Source organism: Arachis stenosperma, chromosome 6, assembly GCF_014773155.1.
Source record: "Arachis stenosperma cultivar V10309 chromosome 6, arast.V10309.gnm1.PFL2, whole genome shotgun sequence".
NCBI lineage: Eukaryota > Viridiplantae > Streptophyta > Magnoliopsida > Fabales > Fabaceae > Arachis > Arachis stenosperma.
The window spans coordinates 7,589,074-7,614,459 of NC_080382.1; the positions used below are offsets into that span (position 1 = coordinate 7,589,074).

A 25,386-nucleotide genomic window follows, 5' to 3' on the forward strand; every position below is an offset into this window, starting at 1 on the left:
TATTTTTTAATTGTAATTAGAATTAGGATTTATATATTTTTACAATGTAACAAGTAAAAATAGGTCTAAAACCTAATTATAATAATTTTATTAGTTAATTAATTTGCTGTAAATACATATAATAAGATAATAATTGAAAACATTGAATTAGTGATTTATATTTTTTTGTTCTTTAAAATTTTTCATTAATAAAATTATCTTCTTCCTAATTACTCTCTCATTGATTAATTCTTTTCCTATTCAATTTACGCTTAGCACCATAATGCTGTACTAGCTGAAGAAACGTGTATCAAATATGCAAGCAGAGTCAAGAGAGGTGCTAGCTAGGTACGCTATAACTGAGATGGATACATGTAATTTAATCAAGATGCAATTGCAAGGAATTTCCAACAGAAAGAGTGATACCACCGTTGTGAATCAATTTCAAATCACTAATACAATATTAAACACAACACTAGCTAGCTAGAGAGTAGAGAGAATTCCATCATATTTCGGACGTATCTCACCAGAGAAAAAAAGAGAAGAAAAATTAGATAAAGAAAGATGGTGAGCCTAGCTCTAATAATTGGTAGTAGCATATCCTGCAATGAATGAATCATGTGCTGCATCTTAGTTTATGTCCTATGATCTCCGATCCTCAATCCCCTTAATGGGTAGTTGTGTCTATGTGTATATATATTAAGCAACATCCACAATTACACGATGATTACCATTGTTGGATGGTATGTAAGATGGTAACTCCAAATCACTATTCTTTGCATTACTCTCGTTGTACTTGACTGTCTCTTTTTCAGCAATGATCTCGTTCATCTCTTTGTTCTTTCCCCATAGAACACAATATAGCCCTCCAACTATCAGCACAGACCCTATCACACTACACCCACAAAACAAAATAAAATCAGACATGTTATCTTATTAATTAATTAAACAAGATCACAGAATTTGAATTTATTATTACAAAGACATACGTTCCAATGTATAGTTTCTCCCGAAGCAATGCCCAGCTAGCAACAGCAGTGAGAACAAGTTGCAATGGACTAAATACTGAAACGTATAAAGGACCTTTCCTCTCAATGGTCCATGACATGAGACAGTACGCTAGACCAGTGCAAACTACCCCCTGAAATTAATTATTTAATTAAGAAAATATATGACTTAATATTCATAAATATATATAAATATATATCGATTGATTTTAGTATAGATTATTTTTGTTTAACTATAATAATATGAATAAAGAAAGCTAAGAAAGAAGTAGAATTAGAAGTAGTACCGCATAAAGAGAAGAGACAAGTCTGATAGGATCATGAAGGGACCAAGAAGAGGGGGTATGGTCAAAAGACAAGGCAAGAAGGACACACTGGATGCTGGCCAAGAAACACATGTAGTTTGTGCTCGTATATGGAGCTGGGAAATTCTTGCTTATGTCTGCTTGAATTATGAACCAAAGTGACCAAACAAGGGCACTAACCACAAGAAGAAAAGGACCCAGAAGCGCGCTTCCGTTCCCGTTGGAGCTGCTTCTTCCTTCCATTCTCTCCGCAAAGCTCCAACGAATGCTTGATTCTGCTATACCAATTGTTTTGCCGTGGTAGAATGATAAAAGCAGTGCTCCACCTACACACACTACTGTTCCTAACACCTTTGCTACCCCTGCTTTTCTCTTCATTCCCACACTCTCTTGTCTACACAATTTATTCAATATAATTAATTCATTGCCATTGCCATTTCTTTTTTAATAAAAAAATTTATATACAGTTATCTTTATATGAAGTTACCTGAAGATGGCTGCCAGGACAAACGTAAAAGCTGGGAGCAAATTGGTGAGTGCACACGCAACTGTGGCAGTTGAATATTTTAGACCCACGAAGAACAGAACCTGGTTTCCTGTTATTCTGCATTTCAAAATTCAAATTAAGTGTGTGAGCTTAGTGATAAAAGGAAAAAAGAATCATAACTCAAAATGGGCTGAATTTGAAAAACTCTTGGCATTAAGTGCTAGCGACTACTATGAAAGGACAGAAAAGCACAAAAGCTTACCCTGTTATGGAAGAAAGTACTATTTGGAGCATAACGCGCCTTGTCATCCTCGGAACTGTTTTCCTACGGACGCAAACCAACAACAATTACACACAATGCAAAAAAATAAAACAAATAGAAACATAAAATAAAATATTTATATTATTTTATATATTTTTTATGGTATAAAAATACATTTTTTCATATTTTTTATCGATCAATTTTAATATTAAAAATAAAAATATATAAAACAGATGTACACAAAAACAGAGCATATATAATGATCCGACTTGTTAACTTTTTATTATTAATCAAATACAAGCCAAAATTAAAAACTTATATTATATCTTGGCTGTGTTTTCTTCCCCTCCACTTCAAAGATGTATTATATATTTCAATATTTGCATACTGTTTTTAATGAGTTGGCTCGGTATATTTTTGTAGCGTAGGAAAAGAAAAGAAAATAAAGACAAAAATTACAGAGAATCGATATGTAATAAGAGCTATACGTAATGGAGTCCTAGTTCTGTATTTGAGTAACTTGCAAGATAGATTAAGTTTGTTTTATCCTTTGAGATTATTGTTTGGTTTCTCGTTTATTATTTTCAAACAATTTGATTCTAAATATATTTATTTTTATTAAAAATATTTTACCAATATTTTTATAAAAGTATCACGAATAAGGTACTTAATTTACTTTAGAATTAATTTCAAATGAAATTATGAAAAAAAATCAAAGGTCCGTAGAATATATTAGTTTTAGTCAGTATTTTTAGTCATTAATTTAATTATTTAATTTAATGATTTAATAATATATTTTTAATTTATACCTTTAAACATTGTTGGTTAACTAATTATGAATAAAAAATAATAAATTTTATTGATTTTCTAATATTTTTTGTAAAATTAATTTGATGAAGAAGGAACCTGAAAGACAATTACGGAAACTTTTCCTTGGAATAAGTATATATGAATAGTTAAAAATAGTTAAACGATTATTTAATCAAATAGGTGAAATAGTATTCACCCAAAATAAACGTGTTAGATCCAAATCACGCCTTACTATAACACAACCCATTTAATTTGTATGAGACTCTATATGAATTTGGAAACTCTTGTATACCATGCCTAATTTGAAAAAGTAGAAATTAAAGTTACTGGAACGTAACACCACTCGTAACGTGTCAAGCTAAGCATGCATGTCATCACTAGTGGTGTTCTTATAGGTTACATGAAAATGTTTGTGTAGCTTATCATCATTTTGGTGTACTTACTTTACTTGATAGTAACAAACTGACGAGTTAGATGTAAATGCACCAAAAAATGAGTAGTCTATACTATACTATATGTAGTCTAATAGAGTGAAAAAATTAGTCTTTATTGTTTCTGCTTAAAGCAAAAAAGGCTGTTAGTTACCATTTTGCGATGTTCTCTTTCTTTAAGATCTTTTTTCCGTAAACTCTCACTTATTAATTAGCATCAAGCTAAGCAAGAAGCCCCACTCATCATCTTATTATATTAAAAAAAATATTAAGAAACCAGTATTTCTAGTTCAAAACTAAAAATCGACAAATGCAAGAAAAAAAAATGTTAGTCACTTAATATTTTTTATTTTTTACAAAGCATTCACTTCATTATTTCCTTCAGTTTAGCTTTTCTTATTGCTTCATATAATAATATAATGCTCAAAATATGAAGAACAAACATATATATTAACATTTAAGCATTCATGCATGCATATGGATATAATAATAACAATAATGTAGGAAAAATAAGTAGATGGATATGATTATTACAGTAAATGAATCCAAATTGATATATTACCATTCGAGCCAATAAGTGAAGGGAGCAATGGCAATAGTGGCAAAGATTTGACGATAAGCAACAAGGATAAGAGGGTTCATGCCACCTTCTAGGGCAAGCTTTGAGGTAATACTCATCCCTGCATACGCCAACTGAACAAGAATCATTGACAACAATGGAATGAGACCTCTCGCCATTATTCTCTTCTCTCTGCCTTTGAACTTTTGAACAATGAAGGGAGAAAGTTCAAAAGAAAAGAAGTGTATCTAGGCAGAGAGAGAGGGAGAGGGAATGAGAATAATAAGAGATGGAGAAGCAAGTAGAGAAAGATGGGTATATATATATAAACACAACCAATAAAAAAGGTGAATGACATCGTGCGTGAAAAATGAGTAAAAGAAACGGTAGCAACCATATTTTCTACACATTTTTCTTTTATATCTTTTTAAGAAAAGAAAGAGTTGGATTCGATTTCTTGAGAAGCTTTGGGGGCTTGCGCGTACCTAGCAGGTTTAAATGCGTTTAATAAGAATGAGTCTTGAAGCAACTAAATTTGTTTGTTGTTGATGATAATGCGCATGTCACCATATACTATACATTATTATACCATACTAATTTAATAAAGGAAAAGTCTAGGGGACCAGCAGTTTTATTGAATTTTGGCCAGCATGTAACCAGCAGAAGAATGTGAGCCATTGGATAAAATTTCACACCAATCTCACACCATCAAATCATCACTGATAGCTAGTTGATGGCTAACAATCACAAAAATTGCTGGCCTCCTAGCATTGCTCTTTAATAAATTATAAAACTAATGGGACCCCGTCACAATTTTCCTTCTAGGTCCTTGCTAGCTGCATTTCCCAACCCACCCTGGGCTTGTTCCACGTTACGTTAATGCATTTGCATGCACTACTTCACCTTAATAATAATGCTTAGCTTTTTCTGATTTTCCCTTAAATTAAGCAAAAAGCAATTTTCACTACTCTCAGTTTGATCAGCACTCTTAAATACTCAAACCAATTACTTTTAACCGTTATTTATTTTATGTTTAATAACAATAAAAATAAAAAAAAATTCTAGAGAGCCAACTATAACATAAAATAACTCAAATTAACCTTTTATATTTTTTATTTTAAAATTCAAAAAATTAAAATAGTGAAAAGTTATATTTTTTTATAACAGATTTTTTATTTTTCAATTAGTTAGCTCTAATTAGCTATTTTTCTAACAGAACCATAAAAATAATCGTTACTATAGTTATCGATAATTAAATATCAGCCGTCTTTATACTTTGTTACTAAAAAAATTTAGTAAAAATTATACGATTGTCAATAAAAATATTTTTAATAGCTAAAAAAATATATAATTACAATTATAATAAATAGATTTTAATATAATTATATTATAATAATTATGGTAATTATTATACAAATATTATTAAATTAAAATTATATTTTTTATATTTTGATATCATTTTTTTAAACAATACTCCTTAAAAAGTATTATTTTAATTTTAATAATATTTTTTAAAATATTAGACATCATAGTCACGCAATATAATTATACTAAAATATCCTTATAACATGAAGTAATAACGATAAATATATACTATATAAATTAAATAAAATATACAATGATCATTACCTTATTATTATCGTTAAAAATTTATCCATAAAAAAAATTATTGTAGTGTTAGATGTTTTGCTTGGATCTTCAAGGCCTCATTGATTAACTAAGCAAGGATTTACGAGCCCAACTTACTTTTATCTCGGGAAAAGAATCTAATGACAGTAGTAAATAAATTTTTATTACCAGTCACACTTAATATTTAATTAGTTGAAGTTAATAATGCAAGGTTATTTTTTTTATTGTCCACACGGTATTTTTAATCCGGTAGATTAAAGATTAATCTATTATAGATCTGAGTTTTATTTAAAAGTCTGTCGCTGATCAATAAATTACTCCATGCATAAGACGAAATTCAAAATTCCGATACTTATTCAAGTGGACGAATGAGCTGACTATTCGGAGAAACCAAAATTATTGACACTTAAAAAAATATTTATTATTTTTAATTATTAATTTAATTTTTTTAATTTAATATTTTTACAATGTACTTTAACCTACATCACTTTTAAATATCAATAACTAATTAATAACCAAAAATATAAATTTTAATAGTTCTTTAACTTATTTTTATCGACACATTTGGTATGAAATAAATGAATGCAAGTACAATCATTATTCTAAGTTCTATTTGTGTTACTAATTGTAAATTTAAGACAAATTAAACGCAAGAGTCTTTTAATTTTGGATTTGCATGCTAAAAAAGCTTTTATGTAGAAAAAGAAAAGCGTTGAAGAATGAAGATAGAGTCTATGCTGACTAGAGGTCTCTTGTATTGATTCGCATATAGAATCAAACTAGGCTTTGAAGCTAAACTAACCGTAGATTATTTAAAAAAGAAATAAGGTTTTCTTCTTTTCTGAAAAGAAATAAGAATATACATATAAGATTGTTCAATCATGTAGCTTCACTTTAATTCCCTCACGAGAGGTTTGTTTCTAATCCTGAACATACGTTTAGAGAATGATTTCTGAATAACGAATCTAGACATTGCTTCTAGCATGTCTATAATCTCATGATTTATCTATGTATAGGACTAAGAGTCATGGGTGGTGTTTTTTCGTGACATCAAATTTGTCAATAGAGTTAAAGGCTGCTAATAAGATATGCATCTAGGCATGTATATTCACATATTGCGCCATCAATAGGGGGACTTAATTTACACGTAACGCTATCTTTAATTTCCGCTTATGATCCAAACAAATTGTCGGGGTTCATTTTCAGGAACAAGTAATCATAGTCATCATGGAAATCCAAACTAATAAAACGTGTTAGATAGATAGATAGATAGATATAGAGAGACTAGCTAGAGTATATGATAATAACGTATGCAATGAGAATATTTCTAGGAATATTGTACCTGTATTCTTTCATTTTATAATGACAGCTTTTCTAATATTGTAAATCATTTCCTAAAGTAGTTACAGTTTCTTTAATTTGAAAAAAAATAAAATAAAACAATGCTGTTTGAAGTAATAGTAAGTTAGTAACGAGGGCGACAGAACAAGGGATACAATAGCCAATGAGTGGAGTACCATATTAATTATATATTCAACGAAGCAGAGGATTCTACTTTCTGCAAGAAGTCAAGAACACAGTCATGCAACCAACCCCCTCTGCCTTTGCCAAGTTGTGAAAACTCATATATATTGGGTTGGGCTGCGATGTTTGAAACGGATCCCGTAGGCCCAACATTTGATTGGGCCTAAAAGAAGTGCCAAGCCGGGTTATTTTATTATTTGAGAGGAGGAGAGTCAAAAAAGGGAAGTGAGAGGAGTAGATATAGACGGGTCTTTGTCAAGTCTAATTAAGTCATGTCCTGTGTAACGGACAAGAGATAACATAACAATGGGTTCCGGTTGCGTCGGTCACTGCCTTCCATTCTCATTCTCATTCTCATTTCCATTATCATTCTTGTTAGTGCTGTGGTTCTATTCAATTTCTTCAGCTTATGGATGCGATAAAGCTCCAGCTATATTCGTGTTTGGCGATTCCAACTCGGACACGGGTGGACTCGCCTCTGGACTCGGTTACCCTATCAACCTCCCCAATGGACGCAGCTTCTTCCATAGATCCACCGGTCGCTTGTCCGATGGACGCCTCATAATCGATTTGCTCTGTAAGACTTAACTTAATTGCTTCTCTTCTCTGTTTTCTGTAAATGGATCTATCTTCATTCTTACGGGATCTGTCGGTCACTTATTCTTTTATTTCGTATTACTATTCTATTTGTGATCTCGTGTGGGGTCCATGTTTCTCACATATCTTTGACTTTGAGTCTTTAGTGCTGACGTCTGTCCAGCACCATCACCTTTGCCTCAGTTAAAAAACTCACACAACTTGTAAAAAAAAAAAAAATCCCCAGAAAGAGAAAATCTTAGTGGTCAATACTGTTATTAAAATTTAGTTTAGTTAGTATTTAATCATAAAAAAATATAATTTTATATTATTAAATATAATTTTTTATTATTAAAAATACTAAGAATAATTAATTAATTACTATAAATTAAAAAATGTGTTAGTTTCTAGCACTATTCCAAAAAAAAAAAAAACATATATGTCTACTAAAAATAATATATTTATATCTCTTTAATTAAGAGTTTAATTTTAATAAACAGAATAAAATATTTTTTATAATCATTCGATCACATGTGTTATTTTTTTTATATTTTACATATGATAATTTAAATGACTATTTATTTTAGGCAGTTAATAAAAAACTTGTTACATAGCTAATCAAAATTAAAATTTTTAACTAATTGGGTTACTCTTTCTTAATTAAAAACTTCATTACCTATTAAAATCCCTCTAGATTACGGTCTAACATTTAGTATTATAAAAAAAATTTTAATTATTTTTATCGGTTTTGTAATTTTATCAAATTTATAATTTGGTTCCTATTTTTTTTTCAATTGAATTCATACCATGCTTTTAATTTTATAATTATGTATTTTTCATGTTAAAAACATTAAAATTAACAAAAAAAATTTCTTTCAAAAAATGTAATCAAAAGATCTAATTATATATCTTTAATTTACAAAAAAATATTCAATAAATTCTAATATTTTTTATATAGAGAATAATCTAATTATAAAATTAAAAGTAATATAGAGATCTAATCCAGAAATATATATATATAAACCTAATTATAAATTTGGTAAAAATATAAGAACGATAATTAAACCTAAATAAAAATATTTTCAAATATACTACTTATTAATTTAATTAATTAGATGGCCGTGTAAATTGTCACTAAATATTATTTTAGCGAGGAAATAACAAAAATCCACTTTAAAATTTGTGATACATTAAAATTGAATTCGATGTAGTAGGATGAAAATGCGAGCAATAAAAATTAACCAACCTAGACTTTGGATGTTAGTAAATCAGTTCTTCAATTGTTAGATATGCAAATTGTTTTGTTAGTTGGTTTTTGTTTACAATTTACAATTTACTGTTGATGTATCGTTAGTATATAAAAAATTTACTTCTATATCATTAAAAGGCGTAGATGCAAAAGATGCAAGACTATTGAACAATTTCCCTCTAACATTTGCAGGCCAAAGTATGAACATGAGTTTATTGAACCCATATATGGACCCATTGTCTGGATCGACGTTCACAAATGGAGCAAACTTTGCAGTTGTAGGGTCCTCTACACTCCCCAAGTATCTTCCATTCTCTTTAAATATACAAGTCATGCAGTTCAGGCGTCTCAAAGCTCGTGCACTTGAACTTGTTAATGCAGGTAGATTTTTCTTTTTTCGTTATTATTTCATTGCTTGGAAGAAAAAGTTCATTGTTGGAGGGTTTTTATTTTCTCATCAATGTTTCATACTTTATAGAGTTCATATCCCAATTAAGGTATTTAAATGACTTTTTTTTGGGCCAAAAAATTAATACTGATTATGCTTTCAGTTCAACTTGAGGTATCATATTATTGCTATCTGATTGGGGTAAATGTTATGTTTGTAAAATATTCATATGGAGTTTGAATTTATGAATGAAGTAGAACTAAATAATTGCCTCATAAACTTACAGGTGCAACCAATTTGATAAATGATGGAGGGTTCCGAGATGCACTCTACTTGATTGATATTGGGCAAAATGACATTGCTGATTCATTTACCAAAAATTTGTCATATGCACAAGTGATCAAGAGGATCCCAACAGTTGTTGCCGAGATTGAAACGGCTGTTAGGGTGAGTCCTACTTGGTTGGTGTTGGTGATTAGTGAAACATTTTTTCCTATTGATCATATTATTTGCATCACACAATCTTTCTTTCTGTTCATGGTTGTATGATTTGAAATTTCGGCCAAACTTCTATAATTATAAGTGAGATAGATAAGAATTTTGTTTGTAATGTTCATTTCTTGATATGCAGAGTTTGTATAATGAAGGTGCCAGGAAGTTTTGGCTTCACAACACTGGACCCTTAGGATGTCTTCCCAAATTAATTGCACTGGCTCAAAAGAAGGATCTGGATTCATCTGGATGTCTTTCTAGCTATAACTCTGCTGCAAGATTATTTAATGATGCACTGAATCGGTTGTCACTTAAGCTAAGAACTCAATTGAAGGATGCTACCATAGTCTATGTCGATATTTATGCCATTAAGTATGATCTTATCACAAATGCCGCCAAATATGGTAAGCCAAACAAAAGCACCTTCTTCTTGTTCAAGTACTTATTCAGTTGGTATTTGTGTCATAATAATTTAATTGTGATCATTGATGTCTCTCACTCCCTAACTTAGGATGACATTATTAATAACAAGCACAGTATTTAACTGCTTTGGGTTTAAGTGGCAAATAGTCCAAGTTATTTGCAGTTGCCTCTGATAACATGCATGATTGAATTATGATGGCTGGAACTTTTGATGAATTCTTGAGATTCATTGATGATTAGGTTTCTCGAATTCGTTGATGGTGTGCTGCGGGTCTGGAGGGCCTCCTTACAATTTTGACCCAAGGGTGACATGTGGGCAACCAGGGTATCAGGTTTGTAGTGAAGGATCAAAATATGTTAGCTGGGATGGAATCCATCTTACTGAGGCTGCAAATACATTCATAGCTTCAAAGATTCTTTCCAAGGCCTATTCCACACCACCTACAGCTTTTGATTTCTTCTGCAATCACTGACTAACCAGTGTGCAAAGCAATGAATCAAACACTTACTCCATTAAGTGCTGTCTTTGCATCTTTGTGGTTCTTTTTTGGTCCTTATACTTCTATTTATTTTCTTTGTAGTTGTTCTCAAAAAACACAGTTTGTTATGTAGTCTCGCTCTCTTGCCCAAGATGCAAGTTCTAAAGTTAGGGGCCATCTTGGGTTGTATAATTGGTCTTTGTTGCTAGGCATTGTTTTTGTAGTATGCAAATTATGTGTGTGATGTATGAGCATTGATCAATGATACATGAAAAATAATAGTTCGTTGATCAAGCGTATTGAGTTATTGACATGTAGTGCAATAAAAATAAGAGGATTGTTCCATAGAAGATTATTTAAAGATGTGATGAGATTTCTTTAAGTATTTATAGGGCTTTTTATAATTTTTTTGCCCTCTTGATATAGACCAACTCGATATATAAAAGATTAATTTGTCGCGGATTGGAGCTTTATTTAAGGTTTGCTGTTGGCATTTGGTTGTTGCATAGATAATACGGGATTCGAATTTTGGACACTTATTTAAATGAATTAGTGAACTAACTATTAAACCAATACAAGATGGTTAGACTTATAATTAATCTACATGGAAGCTTTGCTATTTTTTTAATTTTTAATTTTTTTTTTGTTATTTTCTTGATAGGAGAAGCTTTCCTTCAATAGGGGCCCTTTGTTGTTTGTTTGGTCTCATATGCAGTTGTACAATTTAGGCCCATGTTCATGTCCGTAGCATATGTACGTATGGACTCAAAACCTGGAGAAATAATTACAGGACTCCATGGTCTCTCATTATTGTCTTACCTTTTATTTTTGTGAAAAGGAAAAACAAAGTGTATGGTTGCGTATGACAAAACGTAGACTATTATAGTATTATGTCGGTCCATAATATTCAGATTTTGATCAAATGATATTCTTAAAGAAACAAATGACATCTTGATATTTCAAAAATTTAGTTTGTTTGGCAAAATGCTTTGTTTCTAAGAATATTTGCATTTTGCAAGACTTCGGTTTGATTTGGTAAAATTTTTAAAACAAGTGTTTTGTGTTTTATAAAAGCATAAATACCTCATTTTGCACTTGATAAATTAAAAAGTTCATGTGTTTATACTGACAATTTTTTAAAATTAGGGTACTTTTAAAGCACCTAATTTTTTTTAAAAAATTAACTTGTACTTATCAAAATTAAAATATCTAATATAATTTCATATATTAATTAATATTAATTTTTAAAATTTAAAATGCCTTTAATAAACACATATGTAATAAAAAATTAGAATAAATATAGATATTTATATATAAAGTTTAAAAATATTATGTACAAATAAAAAATTAATTATCATGTAACTATATATAAATATATATGTTATTTTACTCATTTTTAATACATATTTTATTTTTCAATGTTATAGAATGATTAATTTTTTTGACTAACATATAGTTCTCAAAGTTAAAAAAATTAATATAACTTTATACAATCATATTACATTTAATATTTAGTAAAAAAAATTAATCATTCGTATAACATATACGTTGAAAAATAAAATATGTATTGAAAATGAATAAAAGAACATATATATTTATATATAATTACATGATAATTAATTTTTTGTTCATAATATTTTTGAACTTTATATATAAATATTTATATTTATTCTTATTTTTTATTACATATATGTTAGTTTTAAAAAATATTTTTATAGAAACTTTCCAAAACAGCCATAACCTAATAAACTATTTAAACAAAAGAAAAAAAATGTTCTATATAAATTGAACAATTAAAGTGTTATTAATCAACTAAGAGAGTAAAAGTACAGAAATCTCCTCAATTGCCAAGACGCTGCTTGTAAAACTTTAACAGACAAAGCCAGAAGGCAGATTATTATTAAGGATTGAGCACGAAAAATCACCACAGTATACTAAACATGATGACTCTCTTCCGTTGTATAAACAATTCCATGGTTAATCATGAAGTAACAATGAATGGGATAATATTCAATTTGATCCTTGAACTTACATGCAAGTCTCAATTTAGTCCTTGAGATTTCAATTGTCGCTATTTAATCCCCAAACTTTGTGAACATAACTCATGTTAGTCCTTAAAACAATTTTTAACGTACAAACATTAACGAAACACTGTCGTGAACAACAAATAACCCAAAAACAACATCGTAAATGGTGTTTATTAAAATTTTACTTAACAAAATAAGTAATACGATGCTGTTTTTTAGCTATTTAAATGCCAAAACCAAAACTGCATTATTTTACAAGTTTTAACATTACATCTGATGGTGTATAACAGCGCTCCATTAACGTTTGTATACTAAAAATCGTCTTAGGGACTAATATGAGGCACGTTTATAAACTTTTGGGACTAAATAAAGACAATTGAAATCTCGGGAACTAAATTGAGACTCGGGCCAAATTGAATATTATCTCAACAATAAACACTAATTGATCAATAATATAATTAATAACACAATAAAGATACAATTAGGTCAGCAAATCACATACATACATTCACATACATATATGGCATTTATCACAAAGAAAGATTTAAGTCTAGAAGATCACTTGTTTTCTCCTTCTGTTCATTTATTTCTGGAATAGGTGCCTCCAGCGTCGCCGCCGCCGCTTCTTGCAAATGTTGTTTCTCCATCACCACCACCTCCTCCTTCTGTTTCTCCGAAGGACCTGCACCTGATGCATGCGGAGTTGTTGTTGGAACATTATTATTACTATTATTATTATTATTATTATTATTATGACTACTTCTTCTTCCCAATTCTCCATAATCAATGAAATCTTCTGGCTGAAACATTGGAATCCAAGTAGCTTTTCCCTTCTTGAGGGCTTCTTCATCCTCATCAACCTTGTTATCCGTTTTGTCCTTATTGAAGAGGAGATCACGCGCCTCCTTCGTGCTTTTCACCAAGGCGAAGAACGTCTCCATCTTCTGCTCCTCATTTTCTTCTTTTTCTTCTTCTTCACTACTCTCCAATTTCCGCTTCCTTCTTTCTCCTTCCATCCTCATCAACACTACAATTTAGTCTCTCTGTATTTAATTTCCTTATATGGAGAAGACTAAGGGAGTACGAACCTTACTCTATGTTATTGGGACAAGAAAAGATGCTCACAGAAAAGTAGTGACTAGAAAAAAAGAAGAATATGAAATTAATTAATTTAATAACTTGTTTGCCTCCATTATTTTCTCTAACCCAACATCATTATCGGCAGTGTGCAATAGACAAGAGTGAAAGTGAAAGGAAATTACCATATAAAGTAGACTGAAATTAAAATTTTGGCTTCAACAAACAATAAGGTATATTCTTAAATTTCGAAACCGACTAATGCAAATTAAAACTTTGCTACACAGTCAACAACTACTACGGGATGTGGGAAATTATTATTGCCTTCTAAGTTCAAAGAGACTGAATTTAAAGCGTGTTAGTTGACCAGCAAACGAGGTCAGGACTCAGGACCGCGTTAATAATGGTTCCAAGCACCATTAATGATTTGACAATAAGACCCATGTGGCCGTGAAAACAGTAAGGGTACGATGGTAAATTGGAGCGAAAAATAGTAAAATACAAACATTGAGCCTGTAGTGTACTATATTTATATATGCCGCTTGCGTCATCCCATAACGTAATAATTCAACCAATATTGTGTCATATGGCTGCTTTATGACAAATGATGGGGCATCTTGTGGAGAAGGTGGATGATGGATCTATGGAAGGGGAGGAAGAATTATCGCTAACCATGTATGGGGATGGGTATATGACTATATGGACCATGGACCCCATAATTAAACAAATATCGGGGGGAAATAATAAGCTACCATCAATTGGGATTTGGGTGTGTCCTAACTCATGTCCGAATAATACAACATCATCATCAGTCTTATGAAAATAGTTCATGTAATTATTAACGTACATGTGTACGTCAAAAATTATAATTTTATTCAATAAAATATATTCGCAACTTGGACTTTAATTGCCTGAATATAGATTAGATTAGGCAACTTGGATTTTAGTGAAAAGCAAACAATTTTTTGTCTACCAACTGTTTTAGTGGACCAACTCAAGTTTAAGTGCGAGTAAAGCAAGCCAATCTCCACAATTTCTTAGATTAAATTAAAACCCTCAAATCACATGCTTAATTCGAGTTGACTTGACTCGATCACATATTCTTCAATAATAAGAGAGTATTGGTGTCAAATTCACTGAACTTGTCTTTTAAAATAAATATTCATTTTTAACTATTTTTAATAAATTAGACAACTATATATAACCACCTTAACAATCACCACCTTCAATATTCGAAATTTCGAATTAGAGAGTATCAGGTTCTAGATGGGAAATTTCTTTTGGTCACATTAAATTGGATTAAAAGAAATCCCGTTCTAGAAACACTTGTTGAAAATTGCAATATCTGTGGTGGTATAAGCTGAGTACTGGAGAGCACTATCACCTTACTTTAATGGATGTTCCAAATTTTAAATTAACATATCTTTCAAGACTTACATAAGCTTTATCCACAAATCAAACCAAATCATAATAATATACGAGAATTGAGGAATGGAATATGATTTGCACGCGTCCATAATTTGTCCAAGCAAAGCGACCTCATCATCATTCTTGGATTCTTGATTGCTGTGCCTGTGGTCCCATAAACATGAAAATAAAATAACAGAAAACACAAGGAGTAAGTTTTAGTCCTCCACCCAACGAACACCATGCTTAGCCCAGAGGTAGTATGCTCCAACAGGACCACGGCCCCCCAATTCATAAAGCTCCAGTGACATGTTGTCCTTGTCCATCTCATTCAGAATTGGACTTATAATGTTCCACGCAGCTGCCAGCTCATCACTTCTCATAAAGAGATGGTTATCCCCATCAATGACATCAAGCAGAAGATGCTCATATGAATCCGGCACCTCCATGTTATACCTTTTTTAACATCAATGCATGTCAATTTCGTCAGACTCAGAGACTCACAACAGTTCTTGCATTATAATCTAATATCAACTGCTTACTTGTCCTTGTAGAGCAGATTCAACTCTGAAGAGTCTAATTGTAACCCCAGTCCTGGAATCTTGTTGTTAACTTTCACCAGGATAGCTTCATCGGGAACATCACGAAGAATGAGCTCATTCGCGGCACGGTCGATATTATGCCCGATGGATTCGTTGTAAACATTTCCTGGCACATGACGAAATTGAATCCGTATCTCCATTCTGCATAACAATATCTGATCTGGATCAGCATATAACATATTCGAAGTTTTGAACCACTAATTTTTCAGACCTGTGTTACATAAGCACATCAATTATACTATTATTATTATAGTAGTTGTAATGGAATTCATGCATGCAAACATAAGAAAGTAGGGACAGAGATAGTCTTGCCATTGAATTTAAAAAATCAATCATAGAATATGTATCTGAACAAAAGTCACAAAAAAGATACAGATTTTTACTGGTGTTTGATGAGTCCAAAGCCTGTTTTAACCAAAAATGGCACGCCATCCCATCGTGCATTATCAATGTACATTGCAGCAGCAAAATAAGTGGGTGTCAGACCATTTACGCATACATCAACTTTGTCTTTGCTACTTGCTTTATACTGGCCAAGAATCACATCTCTAGGCTCCAATTTGCGAATTGACCTGAGTACCTTGACCTGAGAAGAAACCAGTCACTATCGCATCAAGCTATGTTATGAAGTTTATAAACTATAATTGTACCTTTTCATTTCGAATATCTTCGCCATCGAGGCTTATTGGTGGTTCCATGGCAAGCAATGCAATTGTTTGAAGTACATGACTGTGAACAATATCACGGATAATCCCATAGCCACTAAAATACCTGCATGGGCAACAAGGACTATGCTGATGCCCTGTCATAAAAAACTACTTGTGGAGGAAGAATTTCTGTTGCGATATTTAGAAAATCATGACATATTGATCATATTTACTTAAATGGCAAGACAACCACTATGATCACCTTCCAGGCTGCACGCCCAATTCCTCTGATAAAATGATCTGCATATATTAATTAGATAATTTGATTACAAACATCAAACTGCACAAGAGAGAAATCAAGAAATTAAAGCATGTTAGTATTCAGACTAAAGAAGGGGGGCTGACCTGTATATTGTGTATGTAAGTACGGCTCCAGAGTGGCTCAAAGACTAGATTTGCAAACCTTAAAACCGTGAGATTTTCTATGAGATTCCTTCCCAGAAGATGATCAATCCTGAAAAGAAGACATGAAACAATCAATTTATGCAGCAATATTTCTGTGTGCATGATCTAATGGCCAAGCAGGGAGAGGGAGAATATATACACCTGTATATTTGCTTTTCCTCATACTTTGAAAGGAGAGACTGTGTCAACCTATGGGAAGAAAGTACATCGAAGCCAAATGGCTTCTCAATTATAATGCGATTCCATCCACTTTGGGTCTGAGCACTGCTAGCAAGACACGATGCAACATCCAAAAGTGCTTCTTGTGGCACGGAAAGGTAGAATATCCTGTTGGCTTTGGATCCTCCCTGAGGTAGATAATAAGCTGTAATATAATAAAATATCAAAGAGCATACAACTTACAAAACAAAGATCGTTGTGACCTATTTGAGAAGAGCTGAAGAACTTTCAAATATGCTGAAGACATTCATTCAGAGTTACCTCGATCTGCTCCATTCGGGCATTCAGCATGGACATACCGTGTTTGTTGTCATACCCTCCATTAATATAATAAGTTCGGTTAAGGAAAGCATCCATCTTGTCCCCACAATTCTCTCTGAAAGTTTTTGTATTTCACATTAATGGAAAAGCTTGAATATCTTGTACTTATTGACTAAGCAGCAAGCATAGGACAAGATGAATAACAAAATTCTCTGAGAAATTAAATGGACCAACTTAATTGCAACTTTGGAGTTGGTTAGCTCTTTTAGCAACTAAACGTTTACATGTAAAACTCAAATTCAAGGAGAATTTGTTTACTATAGGTTAGTGAATATTTCACAGACCATGACTAAGCATGAAATTTCCCGAGATGCCATATGTAAGATACAGTGATAAATATTTTATAAAATGAAAGTGAGCCAGGACATATTATGTAGTAAGAATTAGGGAAGTGAGAACTAAATCATACTGATGATCAACTCGGCATGTTAATGTGGAGGCTATACAGAATCGCAGGTCCTCATCAGTCATATCCTTCCTTGAATACCCAAAAATTCCTACATTCTGCAGATAAAGCAATGGAAATTTAAAAATTTAATATGTTAAAATTTTTAGAACAAAGCTAAAGATCCCGAAAGAAGTGGCATGACTTGTCATAAGTTGCAAGGGATGAAAGAAAAAGGTGTACCTGAGGAAGGAAGCCACTATAATAGAGAGCGAATAAAGCCGGAAAAATCTTCCCCCTTGCGAGCTCACCAGTGGCTCCTATGACGGCGATGCAAAGGGAGGGTCCTCCACTAACATCCATGGAAATGGAACTGACCTTATCTGTCACAAACTCAGCATGTGTGAAACACTGAAAAATTGCATAGAACCCTAAGCATATAAGCAAACTAACCATGAGGAATAACATGAGTGTGAGTAATTGAGGGTGAAGATCCTGTTTCCAAATTGTTCTTGAAGTGATGAATTCTATCTTGACTACCATTCGTTGACCTCTTATGCAGCTTAGCTGGTTGAATTTTAAAATTGAGCCTCTCCAGTATCCATAGTTTCAAACCACGAAACTTCCGACACAAATTACCATTTCTGACATTCAGTACGAGGCGATCACTTCCTGTAACTGAACTCAAGCTGCTTGATCCGCCCTGCAGCACATGCACAGTTACAACTACAACATTCATGCCATTTTTCAGTTTCCACACGAACAATTAATTAGTAATATTCTAAACTCACAGTGACTCGGTGAGCATGGCAGCAACGGTGGATTGGGATTGAGCATTCAGATAAGGCTACGGAGGCTGAAGAAAAAGACAGTGACATTCCTGCGACTTCTTTGATATCTGCTTTGACTAAACTAGTGTGTGTTTTCGGACATGTTACGATCGGTGGTGGAGTAGGTGTTGACAGAGGACGTTTGCAATCGGAGCATCGTAGTGAGTAGTGACCCCTCCCCAAAAAAAATTGGGCTTATTGGGCCAGCCCAATCAATATGCCAACTATTGGCCCAAATTTTGAGTATTATTTTAGAACAGTGATATTCGACTTATTCGTCTATCTAAATAAATATTAAAAATTTGGTTCTTGCTTGAGGATATATAAATATTAATTAACAATAGTTTTTACAAAGGCATGAGTTTAAACTTATTTTCTGACAGGATAAAATAGAATAAAAACGGAAAGATGATCTGGTTTCCAATTCAAATAATATTTTATAGTAAATATTTTCTTTATATATTAATTGTTAATTCTGTGATGCTGGAACTTTTTTCAATTTTTTTTTAATTCCTTCATTGCTTTTCTTTCTTCATTTTCCCCGGCCAACCAGCTGTGTTAGTGCTGGAATAGATTGTAGGACCTTGGTAATTTAAGTATGAGAAAATATTAAAAACTAATTTTTAATTAACTAACATTACCTAACTTTAAACTTTAGAATTATAATTTAAAATTTATAATTTATAATTTTAAATTTAAAATAAATAAAATAATTTAAAAAATATTAGTTGATATTAGCTAAAAAAATTGACTCTCATATATTATTTTTTTAATAAATTTTTTTATTTGAAGCAAGAACAATTCAAACTTGAATAACAAATTATCAAATTTTAGAGGTATTTTTTGTTCTAAAGTTAAGAGCGAAACTCAAACTTATGACTTTTAAATGAATATGGAAAAATTATCCCATTTAAATTATAATTCGTTGGCCAAATTTTAGAGGTACTTATTACTTTTAACAAAACAAATTCCACTTTTTTAAATTGCAGAGATTAACTTAAAGCTATATTTATTATTTTTGGTACCTAACTCTGAAAGTGTGAACTGTTTTTAAATTAAGCATTTTGTCTTAAGCGGATTTAATTGAAATGAAGTCAAGAAAACCACAAATTAGAATGATTCCATATAAAACGTGGAAAAGAGAGAGCGGTGAAGAAAGGATTAATGAATTATTATAATAAAGGTCACCCACGCCAACATGCTCGCCTTTAAAAATGCGATAATTTCAATTATTTTAAAGAAAACGAACAACATTTGAAAACGATTCATGATGATATGATTATGATATGCAACCTCATCTGACAAAATAAGAGTTAAACCCCAAAATGGTCCTTGAGATTGGCGTTTTACACTGAAATCGTCCCTGAGATTCCAATTGCACCAATTACGTCCTTGAGATTGAAAAAAATGCACCATAGTAGTCCCTGACCCATTTTCCATTAACGACATGATGATGTGGCATGATGACGTGGACTGTAAGTGACACGTGTCACTTCATGATTTGGCCACGTGTAATGGTAGGATGATGTGGTGACCAGTGACACGTGGCATGCTGACGTGGATAGTTGTGCCACGTGTCACAATGTTATTTGGCCACGTGTCCAGTAGTGCCACGTGTCGCAATAGTATTTGTCCACGTGTCATCCATTATGCCATCGTTGTATATGCACCAAATTAGTCCCTCACTTTGCATTAAGTGACTCATTTTAGTCCCTGAAATTGAATGTCGTGCACCAAACTAGTCCCTTCACCAATTTTTTCTCTTTTTTTTTTTAAATTGAAAATTTTAATATTTTGGATACACTAATTTCAATTCTATTTTTTCATATATCGTTTAAATACAAGTGCTTTTATAAAAAATTTAAGATTTTAGTTTTAATTATATAATTTTTTTAATAATTTAATATTGGTAAATTTTGTAATATATAAGTATGTTATTATAAAAAAAATAATTATATGATTGATTAGACACATTTTTTTCATAAAAAAACATGTATTTTTAACAAGAAATTAATAATTAAAATAAATATTTTTTCTTATGAAATACACATTTTCGTTATGTATAAATGAGCTAGATTGAAGGTACTTCAACCACCCTCACTACCACTTTTGATCTCTGCAATCTAGACGAAAGAGGTCGGAGATGATAATGAGGGAAGCTTGAAATGCTTTCACGTCAACTCCAAGATGGCGGCTATTAGAGGTATCCGCAAGAGAAAAAACATTTTATAAAAACACTTTTATTTGAAGAACGTGTGAAAAAATAGAATTGAAATTAATCAATTCAAAAATATTGAGAATTTTGAATTTATAGAAAAAAAAAGAGAAAAAATTGGTGAAGGGACTAGTTTGGTGCACGACATTCAATTTCAGGGACTAAAATGAGTCACTTAATGCAAAGTGAGGGACTAATTTGGTGCATATACAACGATGGCATAATGGATGACACGTGGACAAATACTGTTGCGACACGTGGCACTACTGGACACGTGGCCAAATAACATTGTGACACGTGGCACAACTATCCACGTCAGCATGCCACGTGTCACTGGTCACCACATCATCCTACCATTACACGTGGCCAAATCATGAAGTGACACGTGTCACTTACAGTCCACGTCATCATGCCACGTCATCACGTCGTTAATGAAAAATGGGTCAGGGACTACGATGGTGCATTTTTTTCAATCTCAGGGACGTAATTGGTGCAATTGGAATCTCAGGGACGATTTCAGTGCAAAACGCCAATATCAGGGACCATTTTGGGGTTTAACTCGACAAAATAATATTAAATATTAAATATTGGTATTTAATTTATTTACATTATTATTACATTGTCTATAATGTAGCTCATACAGTCAGTATTTCTTGTTCTTTATATTTTTCTTGTAAATCTAATCGGAATCTTCAACTTTGAGTAGATAAGCATAACCGTAAGACTGGTCGGTGAGACCCTCCGTCCCTCCGTCCCTCCCTATTCAAGATTATTCTAATTCACGGTGAGTGAGAAATTGGAATGGAATACTCTCTCCCTCTGTCTCCCTCTCTCGATCATATGCTAATTCTTTTTTTCTCCAATTGTGAGATCACATGCTTAATTTGAATCGTTTGTTTAATTGTTTTCTGGGTCTTTGATAATTTTAATCTTCCTGGTTTAAGGTTAGGTGGTTTGGGGTTAGATATTGCCATAATTGAGCTATAATCTATTCGGTGTGTGCTGTGTCCCCGCTTGAAACTGCTTTGGAATCTTAGATTTGTGAGATTATGACAACACCGAATTGTTTTGTTTCTTCTTATGCCAATTTTGTTTAAGTTCTTTTATGAGATGATTGAATTGTCCCACTCCCATGCCCCAATCTTCATGTAAAGAACTGAACTTCCCCCAAACTAGGCTTAACTTCTAGTACTCTTTGGAGTTCAAAGAAAAACAAATTGAAATGCCTGAATTATCCCTTAAACTAAAGTTGGATAGCTTTTTTCTTTCAATTCTTATCATTCTAGCAAAGGGGATATTGATTGAAGAATGTGGTGTGATATTATATGTTTCTTTAAATAAGATTAGTTTCACTAGGTAAGAAATACTAATTATTTTACTTTTGTTACTCCCTTCACTCAAAATTTGTCATCATCTAATGCAGGTATTTGTAAGATAAGGATTTAAATATTACAAACTTAACTTTACTTACTCATTGGTAAATGGGGTCCGAAGGTCCTCCATCAGCAAAGATAACAACAATTCATGTGACAGGATTTAAAAAGTTCCATGGGGTTTTAGAGAATCCAACAGAAATAATTGTCAATAATTTGACAGAATATATGAACAAGAAGACTTTGCCAAAATGTTTAACTATTGGGAGCTGCACCATTCTTGAGACCGCAGGTGAAGGAGCACTTGTTCCACTCTACCAGACCTTACAATCTGCCCTTATTGTTCCACAAGACTCTCAATCTGAATCTTCAAATTCCAACCGAATTATTTGGGTGAGTTACAATCTTATATAAGAAGAACTAAAATAAACTAAAATAAGATAAAAATAAAACAAAGAAAACAAAGAGCACTAGAATACTTAACAATGTACCTCATACTCTTGTACCACATACTCTATTATACTAATATTATATGGATTTGTATGCATAATTATATTGTTATTGCTTAATTGTCTTCTGAATAAATAAGAGACATAAATATTATTGTATAAAGAAAATAAATATGATCAAAGAAGAAAAGAACAAAATAATCTATGATACACTGAGCAATACAGAATTGTCTCATGGTTTATTTTTGTATGTGTTAATTAAAGATTTAAATTTTGTTGTTGATGTATAGGAATCTATTCTTGTTCCAACTATCTCAAATAATTATAATTATTTTTAGAATGTGATGCTTTAATAATTGATTTATGCATATTTATTGTAGAGATAAGAGAAGTTAGACTCGTCAAAGTTCAGAAAAACAAGAAATTCAAGAATAGCTAAGTTTGTTTTTTCATGCATAATTGCTTGTTGAGTTTTTAGTTCTAGAAATAATTAATTAGAGCAGTAGTAATATATAGAGAGTACCAGAAATGATTAGTGAAAAAAGTAGATTTGTATTCATTTTGTTGTTAATAAACCTTCAATAGTTCTATTCTCCTTCTCTGTCTGCTATGTGTTTTTTTTTTACTTCCTCTGTGTTTCATACTGTAAAACTAAATATTTCATAATCTCTTCATTTATTTTCTATTAGTGTTTTAATTCTTAGTCTGGATTCATGTCTGAATATGAAGACCAAAAGAAATTAATTCTAAGTTACTCTAAAAATTTTTTCAAAGGTAGAATCTAGCTTATATAAGTTATGTTGTACTTTCTTTCTAATATTACTACAACTTAGTTCAAAAGATGAACTGAAAAAGTCAACTAAAAAATGGATAACCACTACCCAATTAGTTTTACTCAGCTATCTCAAATATTAGTTATTTCATTATATTTGCATTTCTCTTGTTGTGCATTTACATTCTGGGTGGTTCTGATATATGTTTATTCAGCTTCATTTTGGGGTTAATAGTGGTGCAACAAGGTTTGCTATAGAGAAGCAAGCTTTCAATGAAGCTAATTTCCGTTGCCCTGATGAAATGGGATGGAAGCCCCAGGTCAGATTGGATAAGTAGATTCATTTAAATATTTTTTTATCAACAAACTTTATGATTGATCTTTATATAATTCATATGCTGCAGAGAGTCCCAATTGTTCCTTCAGATGGTGAAATTTCACGAACACGTCAGGTAAAACAGACCATTGAAGTTTTACGTACACATTTACACTCGTAATTCTTTCTTAAAATAATTAACGTGTTAACATTTAGCCTGATGTTTAATATTATTGACTGTTTTCATCATGTAGAACACTTAGTGGTCAGTTTATTGATGAACGTTAAAATTAAGAATGTATAGAAGAATTTTCATTTATTTCTTTTCAAGATAAACTTAAATACTGTCAACTTTATAAAAAATACACTTATTTTTATGTGTAATTAATTTTATTACAAATGTGTCTAAACATAAAATATTAGATATCTACCAACTTTTTTTTTATGGAAGCATGCACAAGCAAATAAAATTATTTTCTATTACATAAGCAATTTGAATCAATCCCAAAGTTATGAAATAACTTCATTGATTGTGGTCCTAACTCTGTGCAGACTTCGCTTCCTGTTGTGGAGATCACCAAGGCATTGGCACAGAAGGAATATGATGTTATCCTATCGGATGATGCAGGCAGGTTTGTATGCAATTACGTTTACTACCATTCCCTTCGTTTTGCAGAGCAGAACGGGATTAAATCTCTTTTTGTTCATGTGCCACTCTTCTCAACAATAAATGAAGAAACTCAAATGCAATTTGCTTCTTCCTTGTTAGAGGTACTTGCTTCTATATGTTAATATCACCAACATAGACCCTCATATTTGGGAGCTTGATATAAAATTGTTGTGGTGTTGGAATGCTTGTGAAAATGAATGAATGAATGTAATCTTCAATGAATAATCTCTGATGACAGGAAATATATTTAAATGGAAATGTGTTGATTGAAAAATGGCATGTGTTAATAGAGGCATTTGCTTTTCACCCATAAATGTTCGTGATTGATGATTTATTACGGGGATGATAGTTTGACTTTGACTTCTTCAAGTGAATAAAATTCATTTTCTTTTCATACTCAACAAGTAGTAGTTTAGTTGGATGGTGCTCAATATGTTACTCGTATCATTATTATTTGAGTTGATAAATCAATTTATATTTGAATATTTATCGTTTATATAATCATCTGTTATAAGAAGTTTCATTTAATTCTCACACTTATAAGAAGTTTCATTTAATTCTCTATGTATCTAATAAACAGTAGTATAATTATAGAAACGGAATGAATCTATTGCTCCACCTTCTAAGGGTGTTAATATTCTTTAGTAATAGCTATCAAAAGATTACAGGTGATTTTATCTAAGAGATTTGCTTATAAATAGATCACATGTTTAAAAATCAGCTACTACATCAAGCATTCTGCAGGCTTAAGCAAAATTCTAATAAGAGCATCCTATCCAACTTCAAAGTTTGTCACTTGGTAATAAAAAGTAAAAAATACATAACCTTTGTCTAAACTCTAAATTTGGTAATAAACCAAATTTACTATTTAGTATTTTAGAATCATCAGACACCAAAATTTAGGTTCATAGTAACAAGCAAGAGCCGTAATAAATTAAAATTTGTTTCTAGAAATAAAACAATATAAATGCTAAAACACTTGCTCTTAGGTTATTCAAATCTACTTTACAA

General features: G+C 31.6%; 5 protein-coding genes across 6 annotated transcripts; 2 read left to right on the forward strand and 3 right to left on the reverse strand.

Annotated features, from left to right (window-relative positions):
• Window positions 1-622: 622 nt before the first annotated feature.
• Window positions 623-4,019, reverse strand: LOC130932502 (WAT1-related protein At1g09380). Its single transcript, XM_057861830.1, has 6 exons — window positions 3,844-4,019; window positions 2,041-2,103; window positions 1,779-1,895; window positions 1,274-1,685; window positions 969-1,120; window positions 623-874 (listed from the first exon to the last, which is right to left on the reverse strand). The coding sequence occupies exons 1-6, from the start codon at window positions 4,017-4,019 to the stop codon at window positions 679-681; spliced, it is 1,116 nt and encodes a 371-aa protein (XP_057717813.1). The 3' UTR covers window positions 623-678.
• Window positions 4,020-7,245: 3,226 nt separating this feature from the next.
• On the forward strand, window positions 7,246-10,955 carry LOC130933182 (GDSL esterase/lipase At1g09390). The gene is made up of 5 exons (XM_057862731.1): window positions 7,246-7,570; window positions 9,011-9,199; window positions 9,493-9,653; window positions 9,838-10,102; window positions 10,362-10,955. The coding sequence occupies exons 1-5, from the start codon at window positions 7,300-7,302 to the stop codon at window positions 10,592-10,594; spliced, it is 1,119 nt and encodes a 372-aa protein (XP_057718714.1). The 5' UTR covers window positions 7,246-7,299; the 3' UTR covers window positions 10,595-10,955.
• A 1,430-nt stretch (window positions 10,956-12,385) lies between these two features.
• On the reverse strand, window positions 12,386-14,142 carry LOC130932547 (uncharacterized). Its single transcript, XM_057861886.1, has one exon. It carries the CDS (start codon window positions 13,647-13,649, stop codon window positions 13,158-13,160), a length of 492 nt encoding a protein of 163 aa, XP_057717869.1. The 5' UTR covers window positions 13,650-14,142; the 3' UTR covers window positions 12,386-13,157.
• Window positions 14,143-14,902: 760 nt separating this feature from the next.
• On the reverse strand, window positions 14,903-18,730 carry LOC130936210 (inactive glucose-6-phosphate 1-dehydrogenase 4, chloroplastic). Of its 2 annotated transcripts, none has more exons than XM_057866247.1 (12): window positions 18,542-18,730; window positions 18,204-18,453; window positions 17,994-18,133; window positions 17,775-17,869; window positions 17,306-17,420; window positions 16,967-17,172; window positions 16,766-16,874; window positions 16,623-16,660; window positions 16,364-16,484; window positions 16,097-16,299; window positions 15,654-15,854; window positions 14,903-15,567 (listed from the first exon to the last, which is right to left on the reverse strand). In XM_057866247.1, exons 1-12 carry the CDS (start codon window positions 18,626-18,628, stop codon window positions 15,330-15,332), a joined length of 1,803 nt encoding a protein of 600 aa, XP_057722230.1. In that variant the 5' UTR covers window positions 18,629-18,730; the 3' UTR covers window positions 14,903-15,329. The 2 variants fall into 2 exon arrangements, 1 of the variants encoding a protein (XP_057722230.1); XR_009068079.1 differs by having other exon boundaries at window positions 15,333-15,567; window positions 15,654-15,868.
• Window positions 18,731-21,421: 2,691 nt separating this feature from the next.
• Window positions 21,422-24,769, forward strand: LOC130932762 (uncharacterized). Its single transcript, XM_057862175.1, has 5 exons — window positions 21,422-21,579; window positions 22,219-22,561; window positions 23,605-23,709; window positions 23,794-23,841; window positions 24,258-24,769. The coding sequence occupies exons 2-5, from the start codon at window positions 22,277-22,279 to the stop codon at window positions 24,495-24,497; spliced, it is 678 nt and encodes a 225-aa protein (XP_057718158.1). The 5' UTR covers window positions 21,422-21,579; window positions 22,219-22,276; the 3' UTR covers window positions 24,498-24,769.
• The last annotated feature ends 617 nt before the right edge of the window (window positions 24,770-25,386 follow it).

Coding starts and splice junctions, on each gene's coding strand:
- LOC130932502 (XM_057861830.1), bottom strand. CDS start 4,019: ATGGCGAGAGGTCTCATTCCATTGTTGTCAATGATTCTTGTTCAGTTG. Junction 2,104..3,843: donor TTCACTTATTGGCTCGAATG/GTAATATATCAA, acceptor TTGCGTCCGTAG/GAAAACAGTTCCGAGGATGA. Junction 875..968: donor GAGAAACTATACATTGGAAC/GTATGTCTTTGT, acceptor TTGTGGGTGTAG/TGTGATAGGGTCTGTGCTGA.
- LOC130933182 (XM_057862731.1), top strand. CDS start 7,300: ATGGGTTCCGGTTGCGTCGGTCACTGCCTTCCATTCTCATTCTCATTC. Junction 7,571..9,010: donor CCTCATAATCGATTTGCTCT/GTAAGACTTAAC, acceptor TAACATTTGCAG/GCCAAAGTATGAACATGAGT. Junction 10,103..10,361: donor CACAAATGCCGCCAAATATG/GTAAGCCAAACA, acceptor ATTGATGATTAG/GTTTCTCGAATTCGTTGATG.
- LOC130932547 (XM_057861886.1), bottom strand. CDS start 13,649: ATGAGGATGGAAGGAGAAAGAAGGAAGCGGAAATTGGAGAGTAGTGAA.
- LOC130936210 (XM_057866247.1), bottom strand. CDS start 18,628: ATGTCACTGTCTTTTTCTTCAGCCTCCGTAGCCTTATCTGAATGCTCA. Junction 18,134..18,203: donor CACTCATGTTATTCCTCATG/GTTAGTTTGCTT, acceptor AGTTTGTGACAG/ATAAGGTCAGTTCCATTTCC. Junction 16,300..16,363: donor AAGATATTCGAAATGAAAAG/GTACAATTATAG, acceptor GTTTCTTCTCAG/GTCAAGGTACTCAGGTCAAT.
- LOC130932762 (XM_057862175.1), top strand. CDS start 22,277: ATGGGGTCCGAAGGTCCTCCATCAGCAAAGATAACAACAATTCATGTG. Junction 23,710..23,793: donor AAATGGGATGGAAGCCCCAG/GTCAGATTGGAT, acceptor CATATGCTGCAG/AGAGTCCCAATTGTTCCTTC. Junction 23,842..24,257: donor AAATTTCACGAACACGTCAG/GTAAAACAGACC, acceptor AACTCTGTGCAG/ACTTCGCTTCCTGTTGTGGA.